The sequence below is a fragment of the Neofelis nebulosa genome, chromosome 1 (assembly GCF_028018385.1).
Source record: "Neofelis nebulosa isolate mNeoNeb1 chromosome 1, mNeoNeb1.pri, whole genome shotgun sequence".
Classification (NCBI taxonomy): domain Eukaryota; kingdom Metazoa; phylum Chordata; class Mammalia; order Carnivora; family Felidae; genus Neofelis; species Neofelis nebulosa.
Window position 1 is genome coordinate 126,132,060 of NC_080782.1, and position 13,577 is coordinate 126,145,636.

The 13,577-nt window shown below is 41.7% G+C and overlaps 2 protein-coding genes across 8 annotated transcripts in view; both read left to right on the forward strand.

The window, feature by feature from the left end:
• Positions 1–13,577, forward strand: part of KLHL3 (kelch like family member 3) — a 278,377-nt gene that overhangs the window by 130,985 nt on the left and 133,815 nt on the right. For 6 of the 7 annotated variants that reach the window (XM_058735748.1, XM_058735762.1, XM_058735785.1 and 3 more), the window contains exon 4: positions 2,006–2,119. In XM_058735748.1, the coding sequence (XP_058591731.1) occupies positions 2,117–2,119 (3 nt within the window). In that variant the 5' untranslated portion in view covers positions 2,006–2,116. Of the gene's footprint in view, positions 1–1,661; positions 1,762–2,005; positions 2,120–13,577 lie in introns of those variants that run through there. The other variant, XM_058735755.1, reaches the window with a different exon arrangement.
• Positions 8,375–9,964, forward strand: HNRNPA0 (heterogeneous nuclear ribonucleoprotein A0). Its single transcript, XM_058735848.1, has one exon. The coding sequence runs from the start codon at positions 8,517–8,519 to the stop codon at positions 9,438–9,440; it is 924 nt and encodes a 307-aa protein (XP_058591831.1). The 5' UTR covers positions 8,375–8,516; the 3' UTR covers positions 9,441–9,964.

The window sequence follows — 13,577 nt, forward strand, 5'->3', positions numbered from 1 at the left end:
AATTATAAGACAAAAGTAGAGATCATGGAATCCTTTTATGAGTTAGAATTAGTTTATGTAAGAGAGGCTTAAAAAGATAGATATTTAGGGGCACCTGAGTGGCTCAGTTGGTTAAGCATACAACATTGGCCTAGGTCATGATCTCACCATTCCCTAGTTCGAGCCCTACATCTGACTCTGTGCTGACAGCTCAGAGCCTGGAGCCTGTTTCAGATTCTGTGTCTCCCTTTCTTTCTCTGCCCCTCCCCCACTCACGCTCTGTCTCTCTCTCTCAAAAATAAATAAACATTAAAAAAAAAAGAAGATATTTCTCTGTGACCTAAAAGCCTAATGACAGGCAATCTATGGTTGATAAAGCAGCAGCAGCAGCAGCCTCAACAACTCTAAAACAATTCTCTGACCTGTCTCCTTTTTAAAATTCACTAGTTTGGTGAATGAAACCATGATCTATCTTATCACAAAATAAGAAACTTAACCCACTAAAATCAGTTGATAACCACATCAAATCAATTCCAACTCTTAAATATCTCTCAAATAATTCATCATTCCCACCTCTGCCTTACTTCTGGCCCTGGAGATGCTAACCAATATTATGCACTGCAGGGTATTCTAAATGGGCTCATTTCTCAAGTCATACCCTACTCTAATCTTTCTTCCACACGTAGTCTCTTTCTAAATGCAAATCTCTGTATTCCTTTTCCTTAAAACTCATCAGTGGCATCATGTTATTTATAGAATTAAAGACAGGAGATTTTTCAAAAGACATACATAGTACTTCTGGTCCAGACCCTGCTTACCTTTCTAGACTTCTTTTTTATTCCCATCTGTGGTAGGCAGAATAATGGTTACCTCAAAGATGTCCGCATCTTAATCCCTGCAATGTATGTCTATATTATGTTGCATGACAAGGGGAAATTAAGGTTGCAGATGGAAGTAAGGTTGCTAATCAGTTGACTTTAAAATAAAAGGATTTTTGAGGCACCTGGGTGGCTCATTAGATGAATGTCTGATTCTTGATATCAGCTTAGATCATGATCCCAAGGTTGTTGGATTGAGCCCTGCGTTGGGCTCCATGCTGAGCATGGAGCCTGCTTAAGGTTCTCTCTCTCTCTCTCTCTCTCTCTCTCTCTCTCTCTCTCTCTCTCTCTCTCTCTCTCTCTCTGTCTCCCTCTCCCATTCTCTCCCTTTCTCTCTGCTCCTCTCCCCTGTTCACACGCTGTCTCTAAAATAAAATAAAATAAAATAAAATAAAATAAAATAAAATAAAATAAAATAAAATAAAATAATTTTCGTGAATTATCTGAGAGAGAGAAGAGTCCGTGTCAGAATGATTCAGTGTGAGACTCAACTGGCTGTTGATGGCTTTGAAGATGGAAGGGGGTCAAAAGCTAAGAAATATGGGTTGCCTATAGAGGCTGGAAAAAACAAGTAATCATATTCTACCCTGTAACTTGTGGAAAGGTACACAGTCCTGCCAACACCTTGATTTTGGCCTACTGAGAGCTGTGTTTGATTTGTGACCTGCATACTATAAGATAATGCATTTGTTTTTCAATTTTTTAATTTATTTTAATTTTTTAAAAAAGGTTTATTTATTTATTTTTGAAACAGAGAGAGAGAGGCAGAAAGAGAGGGAGAGAGAGAACCCCAAGCAGGCTCCATGCTCTCAGCACAGAGCTTGATGCAAGGCTCATCTCACAAACTGAGACCATGACCTGAGCTGAAATCAAGAGTTGATGCTTAACTGACTGAGTCACCCAGGTACCCCTGAATTTGTGTTTTTAAGCCACTAAATTTGTGGTAATTGGTTGCAGCAACAATAGGAAGCTAATACATCATCACAATTTTGATGATTTACTTGTGCAACTCCACAGTATATATACATACTATTTCCTGTACTTGGCATGCCATTACCTTTTTGGAGGCCTGTCTTTTACACCTACTTCTGAACTTACCTTCTTTCAGAAGAATTTACAGACTGGATTTCTGCCCATTTCTGTTCTAGCACACTGTATTTGCAACCTCTCTTGTACTACTTCTTCTCCCAAGACTGTTGAGCTCATGGAGGCCAGGGACTTTTATCCCCAGTACCCAGCCCTTGAATGAATTAAGTGAAATGGTGAGTAAATAAAAATGGAATGTTCTAAATGTTTTTATTTTAGAAGGCTCATATTCTGGTGTGAGTCTGTGCATGTGTTTGTATTTGGGTATGTGTATTTTAGGGCAGAGATATTCTGAGAAATGTGAAATTGTTAAGTCTTCTGAACTAGTCCATTTAGGCTGTTATAACAACAATGCAGAGACTGGGTGGCTTTTAAACAACAGAAATTTCTTTCTCACAGTTCTAGAGGCTGGGAAGTGTAAGATGAAGGTGTTTGCAGATTTGGTATCTGATAAATGCCTGGTTCCTCCTTTGTAGTTGGCCATCTCCTCATTGTGTTTTCATAGGATAGAAGACTAGAAAGCTCTCTGGGGTCTCTTTTATAAGGGTACAAATCCCATTCATGAGAAATCCACTCTCATGTCCTAATTACCTTCCAAAGTACCACCCCCTCAAAATACCAGCACAGTGAGGATTAGGCTTCAACATATGAATTTTGGGGGACACAAAACATTAAGTTTGTAACATCTTCTGCCTCTGATAATCCACCACAACCTCCTACACATCTGGCTGGAAATTTAGTATCTATTGTTACTGGAGTTTTACATATAAGAATTCCAGGTTTATTTGGGGTCAGGAACATGGATTTGGTCCCACGACCAAGGCAGTTTACCTTGCTTTCAAAATAATTCATGACCAGCCTGCATTGGTGTGTGTGTGTGTGTGCGCGCGCACACACGCGCGCAGGGTGGGGTGGATTGGTGGGGCTATATACTTGTTGGGCCACCATTTCCTCCAGTGGATAAAAAGCCAGAAGCTTCTGGTTACTTCTTTTAAAAAAAACTTTTAATTTTAAAAATAGAGATATCATGGACCTATAATATTGTATTATTTTTAGATATACAACATAATGACCTGATATATGTATATATTATAAAATGCTTACAGTTGAGTTAGCATTCATCACCATACATAATTACATTTTTTTTTCTTGTGATGAGGACTTTTAAGATCTACTATCCTACCAACTTTGAAATATGGAAAACATGATTGCTAACTACAGCCAACATGCAGTACATTACATCCCCAGGACTTACTTACCTTGTAACTGGAAGCTTATACCTTTTGTCTGGTCACTTCTCCTAAACTTGGGAAGCTATTATTTTTTATACCATGCCTTTGGTCTTTGACATCTCCTCCCATGTGAAGGAAATTAATATAATTCCCTTCTAAAAGCCTACATTTTGCATCCAAGGAAAAGGAATACACAAGCAGTGAAACAAGATACAATTAATATCTCCACAGATTAAATAGGTCTGTGTTTTCTCTTGCTTCAGGACAGTCCCTTTTAACTTTTTTTTTTTTTTTTTTAAGTAATCTCTACACCCAGCATGGGGCTTGAACTCACAATCCTGAGATCAAGAGTCATATGCTCTACCAACTGATCCAGCCAGGCACCACAGGACAGTCCCTTTTAACGCCAATTCTTGTGGTGGCTTTTTGATATACTTTTTAAACAAAAAGCATTTATTCAGAGTACTAGTCTTACATTGCCCAAGAGGGGAAGCAGAGAGAGGCAGATGCCTTTGAGTGAAAAACGTGAGAGGAGCCCCAATGATGACATTTTGACATTTTTTTTTAATGTTTAGTTATTTTTGAGAGTCAGAGAGAGAGAGACAGAGCGTGAGCATGGGAGAGGCAGAGAGAGGGAGATACAGAATGAGAAGCAGCCTCCAGACTTCAAGCTGTCAGCACAGAACCCGATGTAGGGCTCAAACTTATGAGCTGTGAGATCATGACCTAAGCTGAAGTTGCATGGTTAACTGACTAAGCCACCCAGGCGCCCTGACATTTTGACATTTTAAAAATGTTTATTCATTTTTGAGAGAGAATGTGAGCTGAGGAGGGGCAGAGAAAGAGGGGGACAGAGGATCCTAAGCCGGCTTTGTGTTGACAGCAGTGAGCCAGATGCGGGGCTTGAACTCATGAACTGTGAGATCATGACCTGAAGTCAGACACTCAACCAACTGAGCCACCCAGGTGCCCTTGACTTTTGACATTTATGCCATTCTGTCAAGTATGGGGTTCAGAATCAGACTTAATTTGGTAAAATAAGTGATGTGATGTTTCACACATCACCATGGTGGTATTAGATTCATATCCAAACACAAGTCATTATTTTTCCTCTATAATATCAATTTAACTGCTTCATAATATTTTTAGCTAGGGAATAATTATTTCCTTATTTTATTAGCTATTTGAGAGAAAGTAGGCAGTTTGCAATTTTTTTCCTACTTTGAGCAATACTGAAATCCTTGTAGCTAAATCTTCACACAGATCCTCAATTATTTCCTTAGCATAAATTTCCAGAGGCATAATTACTGGTTTGAAAGAATGGGTCAAATTTTAAGGCTTTTGATATGAGTTGTGAAAGAGTCCATTAGAAGGACTGAAGCTCATCGTAAATGACGGAAAGCACCCTCTTGGAAGGTACCTCAAGTAAATAAAAATGGAACATGTCTTATTTTGCTAGGGTTTCCATAACAAAATACCACAGAATGGTGGTACCTTAAACAATTAAAATTTCAAATTTAATTGTAACTTAAAAACAAAACAGGTGGGGCGCCTGGGTGGCCCAGTGGGTTAAGCGTCAGACTCTTGATTTCTGTTCCGGGTCATGATCTCATGGTTAGTGAGTTGGAGCCCTGTGTCAGGCTCCATGCTGACAGCGTGGAGCCGGCTTGGGATTCTCTCTCTGCATTCCCCCTCCCACCCTCCCCCCCATCCTTTTTTTTCTAGGTATAATTTAGGTACAGTAAAATATACCTTTTTTAGTGTGTAGTTCTAGGAGTTGTGTAACCACCATGTTCAATTATGTTACTGTAATCAAGCTTACAAGAGTGATGGAAATGTCTAAGTTTCAGCCATATATATATATATATATATATATATATATATATATATATATATAAATTATATATATATAATTTATTTATTTAATGTTTATTTATTTGAGAGTGAGAGAGCAGGAAGAGGGGCACAGAGATAGAGGGAGAGACAGAATCCCACGCTGTCAATGCAGAGCTCGACAAGGGGCTCAAACTCACTAACTGTGAGATTATGACTTGAGTCTAAATCAAGAAGTTGGATGCTTAATTGACTGAGCCACTCAGGTGCCCCTAAACTTCAGTTATATTTTTAATTTTTGTTTTGTTTTTGAAGGCTAAGGCACTGGTAAGCAAGGTAAAGCCAAGAAACAAACTCAGGCAATTACCTGAAAGGTAAAATAAAAAAAAATTTTTTCTTCTTGAATGATCTGAGGGGTAGGAAATTGACTACATCATTTAAGTGTTTGTATAACACTGCTTATTCATCCCCAACTTTACCAATCTACTCTCCAAAAAGAGTGTAACATCCCAATTACCTTGCACTTATCCTGGCTTCATAATGTCTCTCAAACAGGATTGTGTTGCCTCCCATCATCCCGTAAGTCCCTTCTGTGAGTAAGATTTTTAACCAGACAAATGCGTCTCTGAAGCTTTCCTTGTCAAGAGAAATTAACCCCATAATGGATTCTTAATTAGGTGGTTTGGAGGATTATTTTTTAAAACAATGTAGGACAGACCTGTTACTTTGGAATTTACAGTTTAGATGGGAAAATAAGTTATGATCTTACTCTCTTTCCTTCAGAAATTCATCTTTTACTGTTGTAACTTTGTGTATGTGTGTGTCTCTAAAATTTATTTCTAAAGGTCTAATCTTTTATATGAGCTGTAGTCTTGGGCAGCCCAGAAAACAGTGCCCTATAAATATCCCATATCACCTTAAACATTAACAACTCAGTTCATCATCTCCCCTACTCCCTCTAAAACACTTTCCTTTCTTAGTTTGTCAGGCTGCAATTTTAGTTGTTCCAGATTTCAAACACAGGAATGCTTTTGTTTTCCTCATTCTTTATCATCAGTCAGTTAGCAAATCCTGACATAACTGAATTGTTTTTGTGGTTTTGTTTTGTTTTTTTTTTTTTTGTAACAAATATGTAATAGCTTCCTACTGTCCTCCTCTTAATCAGGAGCACACTGATCACCTAACAGGCTATATATCATTCTTTTTTCCTTTAATTTACTTGAGAGAGAGGGAATGAGCATGTACGATTGGGGGAGGGGGAGAGAGAGAAAGAGAGGGAGAGAGAGAATGAATCCCAAGCATGCTCTGCGGGGCTCCAACTTCTGAACCATGAGATGCTGACCTGAAATCAAGAGTCTGAGGCTTTACCGACTACCATTTTTATTGTCTGCTTTTCCCCAGTAGAATGTAAGCTCTGTGAGGGCTCTGTTGATTGCCATCCATATTCCCAGCATCTGGTATATTTGTTAGATAAATTGAGCATTTACTATGTACCAGGCACTGTGAGTTTGCATATGGAATCTCATTTAATTTTTACCACACAGGGGAGTGTTTTATTGTTTTGATTTTCAGATAATAAAACTGGTTACATTTTTAAAAAAGGTCAAGTGACTTGCCCAATATCTAGTGCCAGACTCGTTTTCTTCTCAAGCCTTCAAGCTTATCTGTATGCCTTTGCAATAATATTTAAGCTACTTAATCTAAATTTCAAGGCATTCCATAATATCAAGGACTCTAAACCTATCTTACCAAAGACGGTTTTCTATCAAAAACCTCTTGCTTCAAACTACCTATTGCACCTTGAACCTTATATAGTTTTCCTTTCCTTTTTATTTTGCTCATGTAAAGTCCCTGTAGAAATTTTATCTAGCCTTTGAATCAGAGATTGAGCGCAAGTTCCGCTTTTCACACCATTCAATCCTGAATACTCCAGGATGCAGTGATGAATTCCTTTTCTTCAGGAAGTACCACATGGTTTTGGGGGCTCTTGGTCATGTAATGTCTCATACTATGTCCCATTCCTTGTATCTTGCTTGACACAAAGGTTCGATATATGGAAGCCTTGGTAATTTGCTTGCATTTTCACCTGAGGGTAGGTAAGGTAGTTCCCAGGGTGCGCGATATTTATGTATGATATCCTCCAACACCCGGTTGTAAAATACCTTCAAAAAGCTAACGTTTTGTTGGGAAGGAAGCATCGCATAGGTCACAGAAGCATAAAACGATGTGTTCCTGAAGTAAAATGAAAATGTCAGCCGTGGGAGTACGCTAAGGGAGGCTGAGCAGGGCGTCGGGAAGGGCTTCAAGGCCGGCCGCAGGGTGGCGGGGGGTCTCGCGCCACGCCTCGGTCAGGAATCGCAAGCGCTTCTAGCACGTCGCTGTCCTTCACCTGGCCCCGGGCTCGCTTTTGCGACGGGCCACGTGCCAGTGTTTAACTGCACGTCGGTGCGTCAGTGAACGGTTAATAACCGCCTTTCCCTCCCAGGCCTCTACCCTCCATCTTTGTGCGGACAGGGGGGCGGGGCGGAGAGGATGCCAGGTGTAGCGGCCCGGTCGAAACGCGGCGGGTAAATCCAAGCCCCCAACCCCAACAGTCAAGTTTTCAAAAAGCCCGCGCGTGGCGCCCCAGGACGCATCCGTTGGGAACGACCCGCAGCGCGCCCCTGGTCACCCCCACTCCCAAGCCCAGGGCGGGGGCAAGGCGTCGGGGTGGCAGACGGGTCCCCCACACAGGGGGCGCCGGGGCCAGCGCGCACTGGGGAGCGCGCCCGTCCAGCCGCGGCCGAAAACGGAAGTGGGCGCGAGCGGATCGCGATCATTGGCTGAACTGACATGTCTCTCAAGGGGCTGGCGCGAACGCCACTGCGGAGTTGGGCGAGGGGATACGGCTAGGGGAGGGGGGAAAACACTGGGAACAGCCGCGGGGCTGGGAGGAAATGAATTGAGGAGGTGGGCGGGGAGCCGGGAGAGTCCCCGGCCAGGGCACACGGGGGAGCCAGGGAGTGAGAGCGGGGCTGTGGAGGCGGTGGCGGGAGCAGCGCAGGCCGAGGGCTTGAATCGACCGCGGAGGGCGGGGAGTCCGTGACCGAGAGCGGCGCTGCGGCGCGGTAGGCGGGACTAGAGGGAGCCACGCAGGGATTGGCGGGCAGTGCTAGGCTGCCGTACGTCGGCGGTGACGCACGCCTCGGGGAGGGTGCGCGCGCGTTCAGCGGCCTCTTTGTGTGGTGCTCAGATAGGGGAGCGGAGGTGGCGGTGGCGGTAGCGGTAGCGGCAGCCCTGGTTGTCTTCCAGTCTCCTCGGCTCGCCGTCTAGCCGGCACCTCTCCCCTCCCTCCCCCTTCCTCTTTTCCTCCTTCCCTCCCCTTCCCTTTTTCCCTTCCCCGTCGGTGACCGGCGGTGGCGGCTCCAGCAACAGCTGGGCCCAAGCTGTGAGGAGGCCTTAGCCAACGATAACGGCGACGGCGAAACCTCGGAGCTCGCAGGGCGGGGGGAAGGCCCGGGCCGTGGAGATGGAGAATTCCCAGTTGTGTAAGCTGTTCATCGGCGGCCTCAATGTGCAGACGAGTGAGTCGGGCCTGCGCGGCCACTTTGAGGCCTTTGGGACTCTGACGGACTGCGTGGTGGTGGTGAACCCCCAGACCAAGCGCTCCCGTTGCTTCGGCTTCGTGACCTACTCCAATGTGGAGGAGGCCGATGCCGCCATGGCCGCCTCGCCCCATGCCGTGGACGGCAACACGGTGGAGCTGAAGCGGGCGGTGTCCCGGGAGGATTCGGCGCGGCCCGGTGCCCACGCCAAGGTTAAGAAGCTCTTTGTCGGGGGCCTTAAGGGAGACGTGGCCGAGGGCGACCTGATCGAGCATTTCTCGCAGTTTGGCACCGTGGAAAAGGCCGAGATTATTGCCGACAAACAGTCCGGCAAGAAGCGTGGCTTCGGCTTCGTGTATTTTCAGAATCACGACGCGGCAGACAAGGCCGCGGTTGTCAAGTTCCATCCGATCCAGGGCCATCGCGTGGAGGTGAAGAAGGCCGTCCCCAAGGAGGATATCCATTCCGGTGGGGGCGGAGGCGGCTCCCGGTCCTCCCGGGGAGGCCGAGGCGGCCGGGGTCGCGGCGGTGGTCGAGACCAGAACGGCCTGTCTAAGGGCGGCGGCGGCGGTTACAACAGCTACGGTGGTTACGGCGGCGGTGGCGGTGGCGGCGGCTACAACGCGTACGGAGGCGGAGGAGGCGGTTCGTCCTACGGTGGAAGCGACTACGGTAACGGCTTCGGCGGCTTCGGCAGCTACAGCCAGCACCAGTCCTCGTACGGGCCCATGAAGGGCGGCGGCGGCGGCGGCGGTGGCGGTGGCAGCAGCTGGGGAGGTCGCAGTAACAGTGGACCTTACAGAGGCGGCTATGGCGGTGGGGGTGGTTATGGAGGCAGCTCCTTCTAAAAAAAATCTAAAAATGCCTGGGAGTGGCTATAGGGGTAGCTCTTTTCAACAACCCAACTAGGGTCAACTCCTGAGTTCCTTCCTCTCCCACCGCCTTCCCCATTTTGCCCTTGGGGGAGCCGCTTCTATGGCTGCTTATCCTTGGGGGTGTTGCCCTATTTGCCTGCCACCTCTCTTGTCTCTCCCTCTGAAGATGGACTCGGCCCCACATACACATTTTTGTGTTACAGTCATTGATGGACTCTATTTTTTTATTATTACTTGGACCTTGGTCGTTTTTATACTAGCAAAATGTCTTGTTTTAATTTGTGTTTTTTGGGGGGGAGGGAGTGAACTTGCTGATTCTGTAGCAAAACCGGGGCGGGGGTTGGGGTGGGGGGTAGTTTACTTTGTTGTAAGGACTTGATACCTGGCTACAGCGTTTTCTATGAAATCTACTTGGATCCCATGCCTGAAATTTGGAAGCATATGTACAAAAATCATTTTTACGTTTTATTTTTAATAAATCATTGTGTTTGACCGTATATGTCTAACATTTTTTTTCTAGGATCCATTCCGTACCGTTTTAAGGGATATTAAAAATTTTTCGTGTTAACTCTTAATTCTTGATGTGTACTTAGAGAAACTTTTAAAAGGTCCTTTGGTGGGTTGTTTTTTTGTTTGTTTTTGTTTTTGTTTTCTCTGTTGCCCTTCTAGTGACATGTTGAATTTTAAATCTTACAGGCAAAACTTTTGAAGTGGTGGATGTAGCTTTTTAAAATCTTTAAAGTTTCTGTGCATCCATCTCTTGTACTAAACGATTTCCTTATCATCTTGACATGGTTGGTCACTTCTTTCTATGAGAATTTACTTCAAAGTATGTACTGTGTAGCTCGAAAGAAATAGTTTGTGTTAAGCATGTGTTTTCATTCATATAAACTGTTTAAAAATTTTCAGATGGCCTAGTTTCATCCCTCTTACTGGTTTGTCTGTAATGAATGGTTACAAATAAGGGTTATATTTTACCCTTAAACTAAATGCATTTTTGTATTTTCAGAGCAGATTTAAACGTTTTTTCCTATAGCTGAACTGTTGTCCTCTTGGAAATCCTTCCCCCCACCTTTGTAGCACCATCTACTGGCAGAATGGCAGTGTATCTGCAAAACAATTTGTTAAAAAATCTTGTTTAGGATAATTGCATCAGTTTTACAAGTTTTGCCATCAAAAATCTGTTCAGACTTTGGTTACACATTTTCTTGTAACTAAGATGGGCTTTACGGGAATGTAGTTAACAATTCATATCACAATTGCCCTTTCTACATGAGATTTGAAAATGTAAACTGCTATGCATAGCTTGGGCAGTGGCCCCAAATTGCTATGACAACTAATGAACCAGCTACATGTACTGGTGTCTTAGGTGCAAGTTGTAAAGCAAAATATTTGTGTATTCTGCTTGGTTAACAAATGTATATTTGTAGCCCTTTCATGCAATAGAATTCAAGTTGTTGTTTATAAAAAAAACAAAACAAAACAAAACAATGATATAGGAGAAAATTGCTTTCCTGGATAGAAATATAGAATAGCAACGTTTATGGATATCACAAATAAAGAATTCAATTCTTTACATGATTGAGTGAGAGTATGTATAACCTGGTGGGTGGCTTCAGAGTACCTATAATCTAGTACACTTGATTTGATGTTATGGTAAAATTTTTAACTTGAACATTGCAATTCCAAAGCCCAAATGTATATAGTAAGCTTTCTGAGGGGATATTAATGGGCTTTAAAGTAAAAAAGACTATTTTAGCATTGGCATTTTTTTAGTTCTTGTTAACCGTATATTTCTTAATCTCTAATTCTTGTCAATTTTTAAATCTTAATTGCTAGCTAGGGTTTTCCTTTTGAGAGCTAGGAAGAAAGGTCAAGATTGCTAGGCTAGATTATGGCTGCTCAGTAGTTGCTGATGCTTGCTACAAATATTTAAGTATACCTCTGTGACAAATGGGATAGATGTTTTTGCATATTGAATAAATATCGTCAGATCTTTTGCTCTTCAATGGTTCTATGGTTTCCTTAAATTCATTTTTCACTCTTAGTGAAACACTACACATGGGCTTTTTCATTTGGTAGTTGAGTCTTGATTTTTGGGTGCGTCTAAGATACAGAAAATGATACGCTTAAAGTTTTCATTATAATTATTACTCTGCCTTTTATTCAGCTTTAGTGGAAAGATATATTTCTTTTGGGTCATTTGGAACACTCCAACTTTTGGAGGGTTTCCAGAGTCTAATAAGGTTATCATTTTGCCTTCCCTACATAGTGATTTCTAAAAAGTAAAATGAATTATATAAAAGGATTACCTGTTAATTAGACACTTCAAGGTGCTGTTTTGGTATATTAGTAACTCTTTGTCATGTCTTTACCTTTACAGATCCCTTGTCATGTATTTACAGATTCCTGTAATCTGGACTGGTTATTTAGTGAAGGCAAAAGCATAGTGGTATTTAGTTTTTATGGAATTCCTCTTGTCAACTTTTATGCAAGCGGTTTTGATGGTTTTTTTTTTTTTTTCTTTTTTGGGGGTAATGAGTTGTATTAAGTCCTTTCACCTATGAGAGCTATCTGAACATTAAAATTTAAGAAAAAATTTATGGGAAAAGGTGGTACAGAATCTAGTCCGTACTGAATACAGTTTTTTTTGTGCCATGCTTGAGTCTAATTTGAAAGATTATACAAAATGAACTTACTTTTTCTCTCCCTCTTGTGAATAACTTTTGCATTTACAGTATTTTTAGTATAAATTCAGTTGTAATCATTAATTGAATGTTTTCAAAGGTATTTAAAGATTGTTAGTAACTTTAAATTTTAAGCTTGCAGCTGGTTAATGTTCATAGGGATAATTGTAGAATGATAAACTGATTGTTTCCTCCTATAATTTAGCGATTTTGAACATAGATTTCTTATTTAAATCTGCTTCATGATAAATTTTTGTTTTTAAGCAAGGCTAAAGGATTGAGGATACTTGAAAATTAAGTATTTATCATTATTTTCCTCAACCAGAAGTGACAGTGTCAGTTATTTGATAGGCTTCTTTACTTTTTAAGTGTTTGCTTTTCTCCAATCTGAGAATTTGCATTTTATGTTAAATTTTGTGTGCCTGTGTCTTTGCTGACTGAAAGTGGGCTTTTGGATGTTGGATTGATTTGATCAGAATTGCATCTAGTCGGTATATGGATTTTACCCAGAAAGATAACATTTGGGTTAGTCTCTCCCATTTTGATCAACTTACTGAGTGTAAGGTTTTGTTCACTGGGAAATATTCTGTTCTGTTTAAGAAGGCCTGATTTTGTTTGCATCTGAAATAGGGCAACAAAGATTGCCCCTAAACCAGAGTAGGGCAATGCTTTTTTCTTAATGTCTCATTGCAGATTACTTTGATGTGCCTTTGTTTTATGCTTTCTCTTAAAAGTGAAAATACATTAAGGTTTTTTTTTCAATAGAAAGTCCCTTAAAAGGTGAAACCGAAGAAAGCTGCTTTCTACAATTTGTTACTTAAAAAATTGTTATGTTGCATAACACTTGGATTGTAATTCAAGTTACAGAAAATAGCAATATTAGTAGGAAATAGAAAATATGAGGTTTTATTGACTCTTGGGGCTGGTGTATTTTAAAAATAAATTTATTAGGGTTAAACAAATAACTGGTTATAAATCAAACTAAATGAAAAGTATTTTACTAATATGAGCCAGTCCTCAAGGATAATCACTCATAGATGTATATTCAGCTAGCTCTTTTTTGTATGCTCCTCAGGTCAACTGTATAGGGTCAACTGTAAATGTTCCATAGTATGGCTTTTTACAACTTAAAATATTCCTTCTTTTGATGGAATGAGGTTTCTTCTCTTGCTGTTAGCAAGAGCAGCAAAATCAGCTTAAGGGAGGTGGAACTTAAATGATTCTTCTCTTGCTGTTATGAACAATGCAGTGATTTTTATCCTTGCAGATATGTTCTTGCTGGTCAAATGTATACTTAATTGATGAGATGGTTACCTCACAGTTAAACGTGCTAGACTGAGAATGTACCAGTTTTGTGGTGTCTTAAGTATTTGTCAATTCTTAGTATACATACAGAAAGGTACATCTTCCCTTGTGGCTTTTT

Excerpts from the sequence above, each read along its gene's own strand:
- HNRNPA0 (XM_058735848.1), top strand. The coding sequence starts at position 8,517 with ATGGAGAATTCCCAGTTGTGTAAGCTGTTCATCGGCGGCCTCAATGTG.